Genomic DNA, 21,480 nt, shown 5'->3' with positions numbered 1-21,480 from the left:
CCTACTTCCACTCTTTACGACTGATAACTCTGTAACCCCTATTTTTCATTCCGAACCATACCCTCTAATTGACGATATATTACTGTCTCCTGAGGGTGTACTTAACTTAATCCTAAACTTAGACACTAAGAAGCCTAGTGGTCTTGACGGTATCCCGACTGTATTTCTCGTTTGATACTCCCTTTGGTGCAGCAGATACCTAACAATTATCTTTAAGAAATCTCAACCGCCACCCTTCCTTCCTCATGGAAATTTGCTTCAATTCTGCTCCTATTTAAGTCAGGTAACGTTCAATAGTTATCTAACTATAGGCCCATCTCCTTAACAGCACACTCATGTAAATTACTTGAACACATTATCTTTAAACCATATTATGGAATTTCTTGAAACAGAATTTTATGCACCCTCCAGCATGGTTTTAGACATGACCTTCAACTATAATACAACTGACAGAATTCGTTCCCGACATCAGCAGCTCTTCTGACAGAATTCGTTCACGACATCAGCAGCTCTATAGACATAGGTGACCGGATTGATGCTATTTTTATAGACTTTGCAAAGGCCTTCGACACTGTCTCACACCCTAAACTTATGCACAAGCTGTTCGCTATACTAAAAAAATGTATATTTGGGTTGCTGGATATCGAACTTTCTTTCCCAGCGTTCGCAATATGCATGTTTCTACTCTATTAACTCACCCTTGATGCCTGTTTCATCAGGGGTTCCCCAAGGCTGAGTACTGGGTCCTCTTTTATTCCTGCTTTATATTAATGATCTCACCCTACACACCTCAGTTAAAATACGCCTTTTTGCAGATGACTGCATTTTATATCACACAATTAAATCTGCTACTAATCACATTGTCTTCAACAATTATTTTGCTGACTTCTGTAACTGGTCCAAAGCATGGCAAATAAATACCAACTTTTCCAAAACTGTCGCCGTGTCTTATACACGACGCTCATGCCCTTCCTCCTTTGCCTTTAACAATATTAGTTTAAATAGGGTCTTCAGTTTTCAGTTGGTTATTCGTTCATAACAATTGGTTACAAGAAATGGTATACAGACAGGGGTCCCAAACTCAGAGAATGCACAGGGACCCTTGGATTAGAAGTTATATAAAAAAATAAAGCAGAATACAGAGCAGAGGAAGAAAATATGAAATAAGCAAAATATCACTAAGAAACTGAGTGATGACACACATAACAAACAAAAGGAAGAGGAAAGATGCACAATCACTGATAATTACAGAGCTACTAATTAGCAAAATAACATTAGAGGAAATTAATCAGACAGCAAATTCTCAAGTTCGTATTTGGAAGAGGAAAGGAAGATGACAACTTAATGAAATATGGTAGACTGTTCCAAAGCATGGAGTGTTTCGCCACTCGGGCACACATTCTCTGGGGATGCGAGGGTAACCCTCCCCGACAATCACTACAGCCAGCTCCCTCCGAGGAGGGTTGGAACCAGCTGCTGACAAGACAAGAAAACACAACTGTCTCGTGGGCCCAAGACGTCGCCCCCATCTGGGAGCCACACTACGCCTACCTGCCCTAACTTCCAATCCTGCAGTGACAAATAAAGTTGTTTCTCTCCGTCTTAAGCACACAAAAAGAGGAAGCCATCTTTCTGTAATTAGTATGACATAAAGATAACAGGAAATTTCCTTGTGCTGCAAACCTTGTGTCATTAGGATTAGAAAGGAGATCAGAACTAACGAAGTTGTAAGAAACTTGTTGAGTTAGTCATTTGAAAAATAATATCGCTAAATGATAGTTAAACAAATCAGCAACTTCGTAACAAAAATAACTTCGAATTCTAGTATTTAGGTATCCTGCTAACACACGATTTGTCAGGGTCGAAGCACACTGATGTCACTTGTAACAAGGCCCTTAAAAGACTAGGCTACTTACATCGCAGGCTGTGTCTTACTCCTCTAGAAACTAAACTTCTAACATATAAAACCCTCATTCGCCCCTCCTCGAATATGGCTGCATTGTATGGAATCCATAAAACACTGCGACATCAAAAAAAAAAAAAAAAAAAAAAAAAAAAAAACTAGAATCAGTGCAAAAAAAAGGCAGTGCGTTTTGTTTGTAGGAGATATGACAAGGACTTTTCGCCATCTAACTCTCTTCCCCTACTTGGTCTCACTCCTCTTGCAGAGCGTTGCAAACTTTAATACCTAAAATTCCTTCACAGGTTAATCAATTCTCCTTGTCTCTCCTCTCTAGATAACTATTTGACTTTTTCCGTACCCTCATGTACGAGGAGTCGCCATGCTCATAATATCTCAACCTTTTTTGCCCGCACTGATTCCTTTAAATACATTTTTTTTCATCAACAATTGAAGTCTGGAATTAATGACCGGGCAATATTCATTCACTACCCCTGAAACAATTCACCCAAGCTTGTTTATAAATGTTTGTATGTTTGTTGTTCATCCCACTCCTGCAATAACCTCATTGAGGCTGCAGTAGGTATGAATAAATAAATAAATAAATAAATAGGCTGCACTATTTCAAGAAACATTATAAGCTACATTGACGTCGTCAGTTTCTAAGACTCTTCCAGGATACTTCTATTTTTATTTTTTTAGAAATATCATAAGGGTCTGTTCTGTATTATGGACTGTCGATGTCTGTCTTGACAACTTACTGCCTACATAACCTTTAGTGCAAAGAAATAGAAATATCGGTAAGTGGTCACTCAGATCGAAAGAAAATACCCCCAACCTAAGTTTACCCTGGCTTATATCTGTAAGAAACATGTCAATAAGCGATTGTGAATTCACAGTTACTCTTTTCGAGAGATTGATTACATTTCTAAGCCCATTGATATTGAACAGGACCTCAAAATTGGTTTTTGTGGCATCATTTTTCATCACATACACATTCATGTCCCCACCGCAGATGAAGCTCAAGTTATTTTAGTGATACAGGTAAATAGTTAGTCTAAATAGTTAAAAAAGCGCAATGTTGAACCGATTGGTGGGCAGTAGCATACAACAAAGGCTGCGTTTTGTAGTTTAACTGTCAGGATTTCATAGTCACTTGTTACAGTCGAACCTGACTATCGCACCTGTTTACATCGAATTATTCTGTATATAGAACATTTCCGAACCCGGTATAGCTACAATGAGTATATGTAGCAAAAATTACGCTTACAGTGAACAAAAATAGCAGCGACTCCTGATATATCAAACGGCAAGCAGCACAAAAGTGCCCCCAGAAGTTGGCTTTCCCTCGCAGCAGCGGCGAAACCCGGCAGTGCGGCTCCATCTAACCACACTCCCTACCGTGACTGTGCTGCGTCGGGTGAGCTGTCGACACCCCCCAGTAAAAGATGATCCTGGCCCACCTGCAGCGCTTGCTCAGACAGCCAATCGGAAGCTCCTGTGCCCTCGTATGACGCAAGTGAGAGTTGAGTCGCTGTTTTTCTGGTTCAATGTGTTTGCGCCTTGTGCGCCTTTTCCCGCAGTGTTGTTGTGATGAAGCGGCAGAATTTGCCTTTGGCCGTGAAGCTTGAAATCATAAATCGGGTCGAACGCGGTGAGAAGTCGGATGTCCCCGTAGCGTGCAAGATTCTGAGGAGCACTACCAGCACGTTTTTGAAGGGGGAGATTAGGGCTATAGTGGACAAACTCGCGACCCATTGCTCGTGGCACCCGACAGGTATGCACAGCCGCGTACAGGTTGTTCACCCGAAATTGCTTCAGACGTGCAGTCTTCAGCATGCCCAGTGATGACTAAATTCTAATGAGTGCGATGTAGCTGTTGCCGGTGTTGCCAAAGTTTGGAGCGAGCTGTAAGAATTTCCGGAAGCCGTTGATGAATCAACGGTCACGACCACGGTGTCAACGGTGTCACGACCACGGGAGAGCCCAAAAACAAAGACTACATTGCCGGCATCGTACTGAGCACAAGTCACAAGTGAAAGTGGGCATAATGAGGAAAGCAAGGATGGTCCTTTGCCCATATCTTTCGAGGTGATTGGTGCACTTGTACCAGTCTGGTGCTTCAACGCGAATGTGGAAGGTTGCGGCCTCAGCTGCTCCGACTCTTTAGACAATGTGGAGAAGTGGATGCGTCGCTAGCAGCGAAATTGCCCAGCAGAAGAAAATGCAGGACTATTTCATGCGAAACTAGGCTTGTTTCATCAATAAAGTGATTTTATAAATGGTACATGCTTTTATGACGTCCAATTCTTTGGCAGGCTTATATCGAATTATGCCCTACGTCAAACTGATGGGCGTTCTTTTGCAGGTTCGATATAGCCGGATTCAACTGTACTACCGAACATTCTGAAACTATTTCGCAGTCTCAGTCCTTTCTAACCAAAATACATATCCCGCCACCGCGATCAGAGTGACGATTTAGATAGGATGTTTCGTGTGTCGTAAGTCTGTAGACATATGTTTCATCAGTGCTCTATGTTTCAATTAATAAGATAACATCAAAAGGTTGCCCTACTTGGTCAAAAAACGAGCTTAAGTCCGATTCTTTTCTGTTAATTCATAGTACATTAAGGTGAATGCATTTAAGGGGGGAGGTGGGGATCAGAATTAACTTTTTTGTTTCTTGACAGAAAGGGCTGAAATTTGCCACACACACTGCACATTGCAATAAAGAGACAAATCTAAAATTTCATTAGGATATCTAAATTAGTTCTTGTTTTATAAGAATTTATAAGTTCCTTGCTTGTGGAAAGCCTGGCACAGTAACAAAACATGATAGGGAGCTGGGAATACTTTGCATGTTTGCCCAGATGTCTAATCTACATCAAGACAGTGTTCAATTTTTTTTTTTTTTAGTGCGGTAATAATTTTTTGCTCAACATGCACATGACTGTGCTTCACTGCATGGAGCCATGTAGTAATTGTGAAATAATTAAATAATGGAAAGATAAAGAAACATTTCAAGACTGTCTTTAAGTACAGCACAGCTTGTGGATCACAGCAAAACAAACTGGACCAAAATCGGTCCAGCCATTGTTGTGCTACGCTTTCCACGAGCGAGGTGATTGACAAAAAAAATGCAATTGAGAAAACTGGCTGCAAAGTTTTAAAAGCACTGCAAATTTATTAAAAAGCACCAGGGCTGTAATATTTTGAATCATTGCTGGCAGGCATCTTCTCACACCTTCACACCTTTGCCTCTTTGTTTGGTGGGCTTTGGATGCCTTCTTCAGGCGTTCTTTATCCTTTTCTTGCGCCGTCTGGAGTAGTGCATAAACACCATTTTCACTGCCAGACCGAGCCTGGTATCGCAGTGTACACCCACATAACGCTGTTGGTATCTTGGGCACAGAGTTTTAGCGATCAAAGAGTTCATCACGGAAACGGGCATAATAATGAACTCACAGTCACAAGGGGCCGAAATTTGTTCTTGGCATTGCTGCGCGAAGGGAGTCGCGAACGCTGCATGCCTGCGCTTCTGCAGTCACCGCTGACACAAAACGCGGCTCGAGGCGCGTCTGAATCGTGCGACGATTCGTCTGGTGAGCCTTGAGTCAACATACAGTATGTAGCTCGTGGACGGTTGGGGCTCACTGGCAGGCTGCGTGTGCCTGTCGCACGATGCATCGGAAACGCACACCGTCTCTGCTGGCGATGGAGACCTTCGACCCGCGTCGCCTCCAACAACGCGATCTCGGTTGCTGACTCGCACGGCCGTACGCACAGGTGCGAGAGCCTCCGTTGGCGCGTCTTCCGGTGGCTTGGTTATCAGTGTCGATGTCACAGGGCGATTGTTGGCTTCGCTGCTGGAATCGCACGGTGCAAGATAACGCGGCACGTTATCCGCGTGTTCAGTCGGGTTCTCCGCTTCTCCCGCTGGCTGCCGTCTTTTTCTCGCTGTAGGAGGCTTGCGCTTCCGTTTTCCGAAGGCATGCTTCCTTTAAAAGTTCTTTTCGAACGAGCGACGATCCATCACTGACCTGGGAGCTTCCATAAATCCAAATTCTGCGAGTGTCAAACGAAGAACGACGCGGGCGTGGTTTTCAAAGCAGACAACTGCGGTCCGCTGTGGTTGCCAGCTTGCCTGCTGCTGCAGCAGCAACCAATGGCGAGACGCCTTTCAGTACGGCAACCAATTGGAGGCCCGCTTTCATCGCATGGCCCGTGTGACCGCCTCTAGCGACCCATTTCTTTAACATTATGTCCGGGAAAGATTATGGAACCAATGGCCCTTACACGACTCTTACGGCAGCAGGAATGTTGCACTTCTGTTGATCCTCGAGTCATTGGTTTTCGAAAGCACATGTGCACGCAGGATGCGATGCTTGCCATACAAGAAATATACAGAGCACAGAGCAGCAGCCAACTCAGAGCCGTAGCGGGGTTGGATATCAAAGGAGCATTTGATAACGTTACCCACCAAGCGGTACTCGAAGGACTGCAGACCATGCAACCAGGTCAAAAGCTTTACAACTACGTAAAAGGGTTTCTTACAAACCGCACGGTTACCGTGAAGGTAAACGAAGAAGAGTCCGAAAAAAGGTACCTGACAAGAGGTGTACCCTAAGGGTCGATTCTTTCACCCACACTATTCTCGCTAGCATTAAGCAAGCTGCCAACCCTCTTGAGGCGTGTAGAAGACCTTCACTTTACAATTTATGCGGACGATATTACGCTCTAGGCCAGCAGAGGATCTCCAGCTGAAATTCAAGAGACACTGCAAACAGGTATTAATGTCACGGCGCTATACCTCCAAGAAAGGGGCCTCGCCCTGTCCAGTGCCAAGTGCGAGCACATTGTGGTAACCAACCAAAGAGAACTGCAGGCAGAAGAGGAACGAAAACTAATAACACTACAAGTGAACCAAGATATTGTCCCAAGAAAAACGCATATCAAGGTCCTGGGCTTTTGGCTGCAGGACAATGGTAAGGCGGACGTTTGGGTGCGGCAAACAATTCAGCAGCTCCATGAAGTCAAGAGGCTACTTACAAGAACAACACAAAGGGTGAGAGGTATCAAAGAGCACCAACTCAAAAGACTCACCATGGCCCTGGCGATACCTCGAATAATGTACCAATATCCATACTTACAAGTCACCAAAACACAAAAAGGCAAACTTGAAACCGTGCTCCGGCAGATAACGAGAGTTATTCTAGGCACCCCTGCATATTCGCGATCCAACCGAGTCGATGAGACGGCAGTGCTGCCTTAATTGCATGAGCTGAAACAACTTCACCAAGAGGCACAATTTAGTCGCCTGAAGCTATCTAGACAGGGACGGGCATTTTTGCGTGATCTATGCTACGATGTCCCACAATGCCCAGACAGGGAACAACAATATCCCCCGTGGGACACGCTAGACCGTATTACCGTCGACCCAATACCTCGAAATATGGGGGCAGACACATAACCAGAAAGACGACAAAGTCGAGCACTACACCTCAAGGACGGCACCGAAGACTGGATCCTATACACGGACGCCTCTCCGAATAATCAAGGCTTCTGCACAGGGGTGGCAACCGACTCTACACCTTTATCATGGGGCCTACACTGCAATATTACATCACAACATCAAGCGGAACTTACAGCTATCGTGGAAGCCGCAACCATGCCAAATCCACACGAACAAAATCTGCTCATTCGAACAGATAGCCAGGCTGCATGCAGGGCACTCGCAGCCAGAAACATTTCCGCGGCACTACACTCAGCATTAACAATGCACCTTAACGCACACCCTAACATTAGAGTGCAGATTCAGTGGATTCCGAGTCACACAGGGATCAGAGGGAACGAAGTGGCACATGCCACATGCCGCGCACATCTCCCGGGCCCTTCTCTGTGGTGGCCGGACCCACTGAGTCTGAATGAGCAATATGCCTTCGCGCGGGCGGAAAGGCGCGAAAAACTTGACGATTTACTAAACAACTCCATGAAGTATCCACAAGCGGACACACACTTGAAGCGAAGAGAGGCGGTACTATGGAGGCGTGCACAGACACACTCTCTCTTGTCCCCACACTTCCAACACTACATACAAGGTTTGCCTCGTAAACCTGCTTGCATGACATGTGGCGGCTTCCCGGAGAACGCTCACATTCTGTGGGATTGTCCGGTGAGCCGTCTCGCTATTCAGGCTAGCCTTGTCAAACTCTCACCCACCCGTAGACCTACGACACTTGAGGAGTGGCTGGCGGACTCCTCCTCCGACTACGTACGTGCCATGATCGAGCTCATCACGACGCTCGGCTTCGCAGACAACTAGAACAAAGCAGGCGAACCCGGACCGGGGTTCTTGAATAAAGTTTATTCTCTCTCTCTCTCTCTAGCAGACCCACGCTTCTTTTGTGTTTGTGTGTTTGTTACAAGATGACGACGACCGAAGAATTCAGAAACGGAAAGGCGAAACTTCGAGCTTTCGAACGATACCAAGATGGCGGCGTTCGGTGGCGGGAAAGACAAGTTAGGGCTCCACGAACTGCGGTGATTTTACGCGATTTAAAGCTGTTTTCTCGCCCTACACACTGATAAATTAATTTTTTTTCGGGCACTTTTAGTGCGTTTTCAGTCAAACCATTTTGATACAATGTAGATTGGGCATTGCAGATACCGAAAAGCGTCGTTGCCAAAAATCGATCTTTCTTGTGATTTTCGCGATCTGATCCCTGCGTTCCCCCTTAAAGGACTTGAACTCTTTTCCTATGTAGTTCTCAAAGGATTGTAGGAGTAAGTAGGTGTCAGTATCGGAACCTGCCATACTATATGACTAATTGAGTTTCTCAAGATCAACAGGACTTGCGATGACAATTGCCATCTCTCCGGCATTCTTAAAAAAAAAATTAAATTATGTGGTTTTACGCGCCAAAACCACTTTCTGATTATGAGGCACGTCATAGTGGAGGACTCCGGAAATTTCGACCACCTGGGTTTCTGTAACTTGCACCTAAATCTAAGCACAGGGGTGTTTTCGCATTTCGCCCCATCGAAATGCGGCCGCCGTGGCCGGGATTCGATCCCGCGACCTCGTGCTCAGCCGCCCAACACCATAGCCCCTGAGCAATCACGGCGGGTCTCCGGCATCCTTCCCGACTAAAATTCGACCATTTGAGTGCCAAGCATACTTAAATTTGTTTGGCCCAGTTTTTGTCTGAAAAGGTAAGTCGCAGGTCTGTTTTGTCATATTTTCCTGCATGTAGACCTTGTTTTTCCACAGTTCCTTTCTGCTCTGCCACCACTTATCTCAGTCAACTTGCTTCGTAAACCGGCAAATTACACCCGGCGTTTCGTCTTTCTTAGCTGGCAGGTGATGAACAGCAACTACCGTATTTACTTGAACCTAACGCACACTTTCTTTCCGATAAAACGGGTCCAAATTGCATGCGCGTTAGAATCGAGCACGACCCTAAATCTGCGTTACCATTTCGCTATTGGCATTTCAACATGGCCGCCTCGTACGCGCTTCGAGCCTAGCTGCCGTAGCTTTCACCATGTGCTGTAGTATGTGTGCTTAGGCAATGCTTCCTTTGGCTTAGGTTAGTGCACCGTTCATCTTCACGTTTTCTGTGGTTGCTTTATCAGCAGTGCCGACTGCAATGACATGCTGAGTTCATCACGATGCCGCAATGAAAAGGAAAGCGATCACATGTGCAGAGACGGTCGGAAAACGGGCAGCATCATGGGCGTTCGCAGTTCCCGAAACTTGCGTGCGGGACTGGTACAAACACGAGAGGCGTTCTATACCAGCGGATACTACGTGTGGCGCGGCCACGCAGCCCCTATCTTGAAAACAATCTGCGAAGACAAGTCTACGCATCTAGGCGCACCACACTGTGTTCTCGTCTCTTAGTTCACGTCGAAGCGAGAGGCCGCACGAAGGTCAATTCCATTGCTCCTGCTACCACACTTCCTCACTCTAGCGTTTGAAGAGTTTCCAGTCACTAAGTGAGATGTGTTCATGTTTGCTTGTGTGCGTGTGATGCTATGCTTGTTAATTTAGTAAGCGAATGCTTCAGAGTTTATATGGTTGATATAACTACTATCCTTACTTTTGTACCGTTGTCTACTAATTTGCTATCGTAATCAACGTTTCATCTCTCGGGCAAAACTGCGACTTTTTTTTATTTATCACAACTTTCGTGCACTAGGAGTAAATTTTTGTTTTTTTTCCAAATGAGAGAAAGTTGCATTTCTGTATGAAAGAATGAGGTGAGCAGTACTGTAAAGGACTTCTTTTTTTAGGTCACGGTACACAGGTGCGCGTTACAATTGAGGACGCGTTAGAATCGAATAAATACGGTACATTCTGGTCCGATAACTGCAGCAGCTCAGTCTGCGCGACCAGCTCATTTATGTTAGTCAGCAGATTTTTGTCCTGCGGTACCACAATTCCGTGGAATTCAAGATTCAACTTTCAGCTTCGCCATTCAAGAGCATCAACATCGGCTTTCAGCTTGGTTATCTCTGCATCCTGTTTTTCCACTTTCTCTAGCCTTTCTTTGACATCTTTTCTTGTTGTTCTGTATGTGCTAAAAGGGTGTCGTATTTTTCACCCACGAACTGCAATGCCTCCTCAATGCTGTCAGACAGATTCCGCCAAGGGCAGCAACTTGTCGAGTTTGGCACCGATTTCTTGCATCTACTGGCGTACATCTCGTGAATACATCTCGTGAGATCTTGTTTTTATTGTATATATATGGAAGTTATTTCCACCTGACGAGTGAATTGTATTTTTGAATTGTATGTTGAATTGTAATTTGAATTGCAGTGAATTGTATCTTTCCTTACTTTAGTAGAACATAAGAATTTGTTTTTATTGGTTCAAGAAATTTTGTTGTCATTGCTTTTTGCCTTATATCACAATAATTTTACGTTTCTATCCATTCCCGAAAAATGGAATTGATTCATCAGGATGTATTGTGTACCGTACTGTGTTGGTTACTTTTTTTCTAATATAAGCAATGCCGCTGTACGGCTGTCAAGTGCATGGGGGCCTGCGGCTTTGTCAAGCTGTCATTTATGACAGTTTTTACTGCTGGCCTCCTGTGTCGTGTGCCCTACATGTGACACAATTAAAGGCATTATTATTATTATCAGTGAGCTTGGCACAGTGCCAGGAATGCTGTCGCAGACGCGTCCAGTGCCAAAGGTAACAAGCTTGGCACAGTGCTAGGAGTGCTGTTGTGGGCGTGCCGAAGATAGCTTGGCACCAAGAACACTCTCACGTTCAGTGGCGAAGATAGCGAGCTTGGCACAGTGCCAAAACACTGTCGCGGATGCTGAATCATGCAAAATGATTACAAAAGTGATACTACCTACAAAGTGATCGCTCAAGAATACCATCCAAAGATGGCTCTGCCTCCTCCTCAGACGATGATGATGAGTGAAAACTTTTTTCCGAACTGCGATTCCTTGAAAATGTTACAGTCCTTTCCCGTTCATCTTGCATTACACATTGTTTTAGATATTTCAGTTTTCTTTCATGTCACCAAACTGCAATGTCGCCCCTTGTATTAGATTCGAGTAAATAAGGCAAGTAGAACCTGTACCGAGCACCAGTTTGCTAAAATACTGACTTTTCATTGCAGTTTTTAGGGCTGAATTTTTCCACACCATGGAAACATAGCAACCAGGACAACTTATTTCTCAAGACTGGTACAGAGTTCCTAGCAAAATGCTATGCTCAGAGTATTTCGTCCTACTGCTTTCGTAATGAAGGTAATCCTTCTATGATTACCCTCTTTGAGACTGTCCCATGCAGCTTAGTGCTCACTGTTTGTGGGCCCCTCCCTACGCCAACAGATTTCATGATATACCAAAGACCTTGATTTTCTGGCAGGAAGCAGGGCTTCCTCGAGAGTAAGGGCTTTCTTTTATAATCGTGCAGTGGTTAGATACTTTGCAGAGACAATCATGACCCAGGCTTGCCTGGTGAGGGGACCTTTAGTGATATAGTAGAACCCCGTTGATGAGTTTTGCAAAGGACTGCGTGAAAGAAATGAAAGAAATAAAGGCCACAGATCACCACAGCAATGTCAGTAACAGCTCTGAATGGCTGCCAGTACCATTATTAGATGCCTCAGCATCCGTACTGTGACTGGGGATGGCATGCCCGCATGTGTATAATTAACCGACACGTACAATGTTCCATGACAGTGGTCCCTTTCCATTCTTGAAATGCTTCACCGCATAACACAGCCTTATTGCGCCGAAGCTCACTAAAGAAACCAGCAATTATGGAATGCATATAAGACCCTTGCCGGACCCAAAATAAATGTAGCCATATGCTAAGCACATTTGGCCCAATGTGCGTGGTTCCCAATAGATTTTAACCGATGCACACTTCTTAGGGTGCTTCGTGAACTGCTCTGTGCACACTGTCTCCCGATATACTTGTCTGGCATGTTGTCTGGCTCATGCAACTTCAGTCCTTGTTGCAATGTATTGGTCGCTTGTTGCAACGTAGTGGCCGTTTGTTACAACTTAACGCAGGGTTGTTGCAACTTACCGGACGCTTGTTACAACTTAGTGAACACGTGTTGCAACGTTTACATTTATTATCCTCGCAGCAGCACGTGAGAGCTAACTTCCCTCTGCACCGTTAAAATTACGTGACCCTCGCGTTCAAATGAAATATAAAATGCGGGAACATTGCGAATGGTGACGGATGAAATGGCAACATGTTACATGGGAGTCAATGGGATTTACATCAGGACCACAGAAACGCAACGTAGTAGCCAGGAAGACAACAGCATGGAACATATCAACAGGGTTAGACTGTAACCCAAAGAAAAGCTTGCGACATGAGTGGTGCTCCTCCAACAACAGTGTAGCCAAACACATCACAGTGCGTTCTCGCATCTGAATTAAGCCTCATGCCCAGCTATGACCATTCAAGAATGTGGCAAGTCAAGGCGTACCTTTGCAAGGCTGGCTGTGAATAAGACACATTCGTAGGCATCGCCGACTCGCTGCAAAAACTCGTCCACGTAAGGCCTCTTGAGGACATACACCTGGTGCACTGTGCCGTCAATTTCCACAGGCACCACGAAGTCAGCATTGCTGATGGGCTTGAATGAGCTATGGACCAATGTCTCGTCTAGGTCAATGATGAGGCAGATCTTGTGCATGTCCTGATGCCGCACAGGTGGCAGCAGGAACTTGCCCTGCAGCTGAAAAATCAGATTGCTTCATTCACAACCTTGATCATACTGGAACAACAAAGCAGCATTCCCTTGAGTTGGTGGTGGAAACAACACAGTCTTTCACATCATCTCTGCTGCTGCAAATTGACACATGGCAGAAAAACACAAGCTCAAAAGCAATATTGAAGGACAGTCACCTAAAGAAACTGCACAAGACATTATTCAGGGCTCAAGAACAAATCTAAAGACAAATACCCTAAAATATAACAAGCTCTATAACCGGGCTCACGCACAATAATGTCACACATGAAAGGCGGTCACATGAATAATTTGGAATGGCAATATAGAAGAGCTGTGCAAAGGCATCAAACATTGAAAATCCAGTCCTTTGACTACAAGTACACACACAAAGAGCACATGATTGTACTGCATGGAGACATACCCAATGGGCAAACGTGAAATTAAGGGCACAGCATAGCCATCGCAATGTGTACCCAGCCACAAAGGGAGCATCACTAAAAAAACGCAAGAACAACACAAGGAGCACTGACAAAGAATTGCTTTAAAGGACAACTGCAACTACATTTTGGGCCTTGATTCAGAACAGCTTTTCATGGAATGTCTTATGTTAAAAAAATGAGTGGATGCATCATAAAAGGCCCATGATCACGCGACTCCTCGGCAGCATGATCTTAGGCACCACAATGAAAAATCTTAGATATGATGCTCACATCATAGCCGCTAACCACCATGTGCATGCATTGTCTGTTTAGGCTGCTAATAAGAATTACCAACAGCTGTGCAGAGATTGTCTCAGAAAATCCTCTCCAACTTTCATATCTCAAAATGTTTTTGCACTGGACTCCGGATAACTCCCAATCTTGACTTAGAAAATAACAAAGAAGAGGCAACAAGGAAGTGTCAACTTTGCCTGCACCCGGCGGCAGCTTGCTAGCAAAGCCAGACGCCACCCCGAACCGCGCTCCCCACTTCTTGCTGTCTATCACCAATTGCTCGACTGATCGCTGCCACTTGGTTGTGACCTCATGCAGCAGCGACAAGTCTTTTTTAACCCGAAAGTCTTAGGCCGGGCTTCCAGTTTTGTGCCTACTGAGAAGTTAAGGAAGTAGGCATAGAAAGTTTATAAAGGTTTGCTTTATTAGCGTATATTTTTTTTTAATGAAGACATTTAGGTATCATTTGTTTTATTCCTGAGTGATTCTATAAAAGAAAGGTGGCCGGCAGCCTGGACACTTATAAAGGTAGTAAGGTATGATAGTGCTTAGAACTGTTTTGTGCTCAGACTCAATTGGCGTCAACGGGCAACAGCATTCCTGGCGTGTTCCTGGCATTGCAGTGCATTTTTAAAGGAATACTAAATCAAAACAATAAATCAATTAAAACTGACAGTGTTCTTTGAGAACTCGTTAATTATACGATAACAGGTCGATCATTAGAAGAGAAACTGAAGCTCAAGGTTCCATTTTTTAATTCTGCACCGAAACCTCAGCACCGGTACGTCAGTGTGACGTCACAGATTTCAAACTATTTTTTCGTATTTGGGTGACGTTGGCTCAGTAAAAGTTCCCGAAACTTGCCATGTTCAGTCTTTGGCTCCTTGAGAACACAATGTAGCCAATCTTTACCACTAAAGAATTAACTTGGCCTTAGCAGTTGTCAAAATCCATGACATCATGGGGTGCGGGAACCTTGAGGCAGCGTCACCACCAACCTTTTGTTTTTATTTTCTGGCTTACCAAGCGCCTTTTTGCAATAAGAGTGGTGTTTTTGGTATTACGAAAGAATAATTTACGCATATAAGAAGAAATCATTTTTCTCTTTAGTATCCCTTAGGATTTCGTTTGCCAAATAAACCTGTTCCGTGGCATTTTTTCTAAGGTGACCCCCGCCTACTGTCACCACCCGGTGGCACTGCAGCGGCTCACCTTTGAACATTCGTATGAATGCGTGCTATGTCACTGGAGCTCTAACAACACAGTCTCACCACACACGCACTCACTGTCACGTTGGATAGCTTAACCCCTTATTGTTTGGATCTGCCTATAAAACGGCCTTTTCAGACTCCCATTTACCCTTCCACAGAACTCCATATATGAGCCTACCACTTAGAACAGCCATGCGAGATGAAATACTGGTTATAACGCAACTTCCTCTGGATAGTCCCACAGACAAGCGCGGCAGCAAGCGCGCTTCTCAACAAGGTGTGCCGCCGATGGGAGGGAAAGGCAATGAAGGCGATGCAGAAGACAAACGAAGGAACAAAAAAAAAAACGGCGGCGGCAGTGCGATACGGGCGTGTGGGTGTTGCCTAGGCGACGGAGAAACTTTTGCTTGGCCGCTTCTCAGCAGTGGACGCTCTGCACTGAACACAGACATTGCATGTGCAACATCGTCTGCCATCAGTTTCAGCGATGTTCCGCAAATTTAGCTCAGAGCTCTTAGGCTTCTATGTCCACATAAAATCTTCCGCCGTTCCTACCAGTACACATACATAGAAACTTGATAAGACATTTTCAGCAGTTGCTGCAGCTGATCACCCGAGAAACCAAAGTCCACTTTACATGCACTGCTGTCGGTTCAGTCTGTGAGTGCGACCACATGCCCAATCTCCATGCCATCGTTTACGGGTACAAACATATCAAAGGCGAGCATTCCGTGACACCCCCGCTTGCAAGACCTAACCAGTGCACCTCATCGGGAGTCGGCGACTAGAGCTGTGGTTTGCTGCCGAATCAACGAAACGCGTCACAGTGGCTATACAGCATGGGCAACACTCAAATGGCAGCAACTTCATTCGCGGTCCCCATGTTTTCAACATTACCAGCACGCAAATCAATCCAAGAAATGTAAAGACACACTGGGCCTCCTCGATTATCAGTCCCGGACTGCTTGGGATGGCAGACCCACATTCGATTTTCTCGGATTGGTGGGAGGAGCTTCCAAAGATGTTCGAGAAAGCTGCCAAATTGTGTTTGGTTTTCATAGTGTTTGGTTATCAGAGGTCAGAAGCCATAGACTGTCAGCGAACTCTCAGAGCTTCCAGCAGATTTTCACTCATACCAGCGCAAGCAGCTAGCAGACAATGGCTATCTGAAAAAGATGTGTGCGGCATCTGCTGCCATGATGTGTAAGCTGCTGTTGGCTTCAAAGTGCCTTGCGCATTGCAGATGGCAAATATTGTGCACTCAGCTACCACGTCTGTTAGATTGGTGCTTTCTGTCCCATTATGCGAGCTTTTGATGAGCAGTGTAATTGCTGCTGCATTAGTCTCAGTGTTTTTTAAATAGACAATCACAGCAATCAGGCACAATGCTTGCTTTTCTTGATGTGTTTCATGAAATCTGTCATGCTCTTTGCTGTATGTACCGTATTTACTCGCATAATGATCACACCCGTGAATTTTATCGTCAAAATTTGATTTTCTTTCTTTCCCGTGTAATAATCGCACCCTGAACTTGTTGCAGCAATATGTCGTGTGCCAAGTCTAGCTAATAATGATTGCGCTTGCCATCTGTCAAATGCTACGCGAACGACTCTTGAAGGCATACCAAGCGATCTGCATGAACCCAGAATTCTTAAGCAGATGCCTCATTTACCGTATTTACTCGTATAATGATCGCACTTTTTTGTCAGAAAAATTCATGCAAAATCCGGGGTGCGATCATTACGCGGGTCAAATTTCCCGCGAAAAGAAAAAAACATTTTTTTTGTCCTGCATTTGCTGCAGGACACCAAAACAAAAATGGCGGCCGGCGGAGCAAGCCGAACGTGCCGAACGAGATTTTTTCTTCTTCTCGTGAGTACATTACGTGTATTAAAACAGTTTCTTCCGTATCAGTAATGAATAATATCGTTAATAACGGCAAGTTTGCAGCAATAACGTAGCCATGTCCACTTTGGGGGGACAGAAACAGATGGGCGTGCTTAGCTGCCAGTGAAATAGAAACACATGGCCGGCATGCTGCGGAAACTGCGGCATCTGTCTTCACTACTATCCTAATACGGCACGTTTCCGCTAAGGGTGGGTGAATATCTTAGCTGTGTTACAAGCGTCGGCGTATGAATAGGGTACACTTTTAACGTATCAGTGTAAACGTGGCTACTATCGTTGCCTCTCGCGATTTGTTGAATGCCCACGAGTGCAGACAAGAAGAACCGAAAGGTGCCTTTGTTGTTGACCACAACCATTATAAAGCCTACACATAACAAAGACAAGTTTGGTGGTAGCTTTATTTTGTCATGGAAGTGCGGAAAAGTGATGAGAGGAATGAAATGGGGCCTCTGCTTAAGAATGTTTGGTGCGTGCAGACTGCTTGGTTTGTCTTGAAAAGTCATGTGCGTAGCATTCGACAGATGGTAAATGCGAGCAATATTAGCTAGACTTGGCACATGACATATCGCTGCTGCAACTTCAGGGTGCGATCATTATACGGGAAATTAAAAAAATCGAATTTTGACGACAAAATTCAGGGGTGCGATCATTATGCGAGTAAATACGGTATTCGTGCGTGTTTTTTGTGTGAACAGCAGCACGGTTCAATCACAATTTTCTTTGCGTTCACGTACAAATTTCACTTCAACTTCCCATGTGACGAGCTTGCTTACAGTAGTCATAAGTGGCACGAAAAGAGAGAGTGCGACACAATATTGCACTACAATTGCACTTTGCAAACACATTCTTGCACTCTAAACTGTGATATTCCACTATGCAAGCTTTGTGGTTGTGTCAGCGACGTGGCCTCTAAGAGTGCCGAATCTCGAAAACCACGCCAATGAATTTGCTGAGAGGCGAGCTGGGTACAAGCAGACAGCCAGAATATTGACTTCCGGTCACTGTGCTTTCAAGTGAAACCTCAGACCACCTCACGCAGTACCCAGCAGCAGCTGGGTCACGTGTCTAATGCACCTTTCTGCCAAATCTAGTCAGACCGGAAGCCACAGACAGTTTGCAGACAGTCCGAGACTGCATAATCGAAGAGGCCCACTGTACGGCGTCAAAAATTTCGGCCACCATTCTACTTTAGTTGTGTGCAGTTGATGGCAGCGCAGAGGGAATTTCAAATAATCGAGCAGGTCTGAAAATTAAGTCAGCGACTTGCTTTTCCCTATGTTGCATTCTTGCTCCATTTTAGTACTTAGCTTCATGTGAGGACCACAGGTCCTCAAGAATTAACCTTTTAACGTCAATAAATTTAAATAATTGCAAACATCCTCATCACATGATTCTGCACGCGTGCAGCCATTGAAACATGTTTTGGTTATAGCGAGGTAATGCTTGTACCGAAAAATACCGCAGAAGCGTCCAGTTTTGCACAAGCGCCTAGTACTGTATTAACATTTCCAAAACTTGAGAATTCTGAAAACTATATGTTAAGCACCCACCCCTTCCAAAGCACCAGCCGAAATATTCACCCCACTGCGGTCACTACGAGACCACTAAAGGCAGGGATATTCACTCCCTTGTGGTGGAAAGACAGATGGGGGTGAACATCATGCAGAGTGACAACGAATGGTCCTTGAAAGAAAACCAAGTGGAAAACAGGGCTTTTGCGAAACAATCTTGATCAAGCGCAGCCGCTGTTCCCACACTTCTCGTGCAATCAGCCAGCTGCACGGGCACTGGCATAACCAACTCGCAGGCACCGGAGAACCCGTGGTCAGTTTAAGTCTCGTGAGTGACGACCTATTCTGCACCAACTTGGAACAGTCGTTCAGTGACAATAAGCAGGTGCTAGTGTACCCCATCGTTTGCCAAACATGCTTTCTTCGATTCCACAGCCACCGTAGCCCTGCCTCACATTTTTTGTTGGCCGCCATCTCGGCCGGACAAGCAGCCATGTCTAGATTAACCAAATTTGCAGTTAAAGTGGGGTGGGCGCTTCTGTGGTATTTTACAGTAGTGAAGATATTCGTGATTCCGGCGACATACACTAAGCGATCTATGCTGCCTATGACGCCAGCAGCCTTTTAGGTGCTGTATACAATGGGCAGCACCACAAGCTTCGCATGCTTGCTGTCACTGCCATTGCTTCGCCCTTCGAGCGAAACTGTATTCAATAAAAGAGTGCACACATTTATAGACTCGTATTTGTTTATGTGCAATGAAGCTGCCACTGCTTCAGTCTCACTTTAAGACCAATACCTCTGAAAGAAGGCTAAGCCAATCTTTTTTTTTCCCTCTCATTTAGGGTATTATCAGTGACGTATCAGTGTAGTCACAGTGTAGTAATTGCGACCGCGAGAAAGATCAACGGCATTTTTGTGCAGGTGCGATCAGTCCCCGAGCTATACCGGAGAGAGGCCAGTATGAGAGCCCACAGCGTTTCAGCGAGATCGCAGGTTGATAAGGCCGCTCGCTTCCTGTTCGTGCAATGATGAGGTGCAAGTGACGCGTCCCTCATTGGTGTCTGTTAACAAAGTCGTGACAAATGTGTTCTTCCGCAGTTCAGTTTCGGTTTTTGAACTGAAACTATCCAGAATTCATTATGATGCAGAAAGTAGCAGTGTCATCTTTTTGGATGTCTGGAACCAATTATGCACGGATGACCGGCTTCAAATATTGCATTAGGATCAATTATCGTGATTCAGGCACACTGTCTTGGCACAGTGGCAGTAACGCTGCTGCCCATAGATGCCAACTTGCCTGGTGACAATGCATGCGAAAGTGACCGACAACATTACTGGCAGTATTTTGGAAGAAATTTCGTTGCAGTTGGCCTTCAAGTATACAGCGTTGGGTAGATGAGTTAATTAACATCCATAACACAAACAGTTCTGTGCAATTCCAGGGGGAATTCTTACAACATAGAGACCCTGGAAAGTGGCCTTTTCATTGCTATACACATACATTTTCACCAATGAGATCACTATGGGAACAACAAATCCTGTAAAAATATGTGACTATTCAAAATACTGAACATACATAAAATTCAATATCACATTTGTACTTAATTTGAAAAAGCAAGCACTGAACATTTCTTTAACAGCATTCAACATGTCAATATTGAAAAACTCAAAAGGTAATTTAAGCTCACCATTTAGAACAGTAATGATTTTGGCACCAAAAGCACAATCACTGAAAGACATAAAGACTGGACACTTTAAACTTTATTTTTATACACAGTTGGCTTATAAAATGGTTTCTTCTTTCTTAACGTATGTACACAGTGCATGTGATCACACCCGCTTCGCACTGACTTCCCAGATAACGAGATTTCTGAATGAAACAAATCAAGCCATGGGTCGTTTTTACCACTGTTACATTTTTTATTAAAAAACGCTTCCAGGATTGCACAAGACACTGCTTTTTTGCTCCTTCCAAAGATCTCCATAAAGCGTCGCTCACATGCGCGCCTAGATGCGCACCATCCGTATTATTCTCGACATTAGGTGCACATTCACTCACTCGATCTTTGACGAGTCAGGGACGCGAGTGTCTACAAGCCCCATCGGGACTTGTAGACCACCTCTATATGGCACGCTTCATTTTATAAGAAGCCAACAAACACTGACACCAACAACAACACTTGTACTTAATTGTACTTACTAAATGAATTAAAGAAATGATAAATTAATGGAAATGAAAGTGGATGAAAAAACAACTTGCCGCAGGTGGGAAACGATCCCACATCTTCGCATTACGAATGCGATGCTCTACCAATTGAGCTACCGCTGGCACCATCTTCCCATCCACTTTATTGGGTATTTATGTTTCCTCCTAGAACCTTCGGAGTGCTAGCCAGTGCCACCACTCACAAACCTTGGTGGCAAATTTAGTTTTTTGGCTGCTGAGCATCATTTCCCGCAATGTGAGGGCACAACTAGGCCAGTTAGTTTGTTGCCGCAAAAACCACTGATACAATATGGTTGCAGGTTACTGTATGAATACACTGGAACCTTGGCTGTGCGTTCCCCGATGTTGTGACATCCTGGGTTTTATGACAGATTAGTGAAGTCCTGGCAAGCTCCCTATATAGACAATGCATTGAAAACCTCAATTATACAATGCAAGAATATACACGTCCCGTCTCATTTGGCGTGCAAAAGCGCGAACCCAACGGCAGCTGCACAAGAAGCACTGCTCGCCTCTGTCAGAGCACCCAGCTCAGACTGCTTTTTAGGCTCCTCCCATTTCCTGCCCCCTAAACCACACCAACCTTTGGCCCTTCCATGTCGTCTCATATACACCAGGCAATTTGGACCGGTGGTGCCACGAATGTAATGGCATGTGATGTAGATGCCAGCCGTGTTGGTTGATTATATTCCATCGTTTCTCCTGTTCTGAGTTGCCGAAATACTCTCAAAAACAAATCCAAACAAATGTTGCATTTTTGGGTGCACAAAAACATGACTAAAATCAGT

At 44.8% G+C, this 21,480-nt stretch overlaps 1 protein-coding gene and 1 non-coding gene across 10 annotated transcripts in view; both read right to left on the bottom strand.

The window, feature by feature from the left end:
• LOC126544208 (carboxy-terminal domain RNA polymerase II polypeptide A small phosphatase 1-like) overlaps positions 1-21,480 on the bottom strand; it is a 255,492-nt gene that overhangs the window by 193,604 nt on the left and 40,408 nt on the right. For all 9 annotated transcript variants that reach the window (XM_072286050.1, XM_072286053.1, XM_072286055.1 and 6 more), the window contains one exon: positions 12,874-13,125. In XM_072286050.1, the coding sequence (XP_072142151.1) occupies positions 12,874-13,125 (252 nt within the window). The remainder of the gene's footprint in view (positions 1-12,873; positions 13,126-21,480) is intronic.
• Positions 20,723-20,795, bottom strand: TRNAT-CGU (transfer RNA threonine (anticodon CGU)). The gene has a single exon. It is a non-coding gene; the product is annotated as a tRNA-Thr (tRNA).

The sequence above is a fragment of the Dermacentor andersoni genome, chromosome 1 (genome assembly GCF_023375885.2).
Source record: "Dermacentor andersoni chromosome 1, qqDerAnde1_hic_scaffold, whole genome shotgun sequence".
Lineage (NCBI taxonomy): Eukaryota > Metazoa > Arthropoda > Arachnida > Ixodida > Ixodidae > Dermacentor > Dermacentor andersoni.
This window is presented reverse-complemented; position numbering and strand designations above follow the sequence as displayed.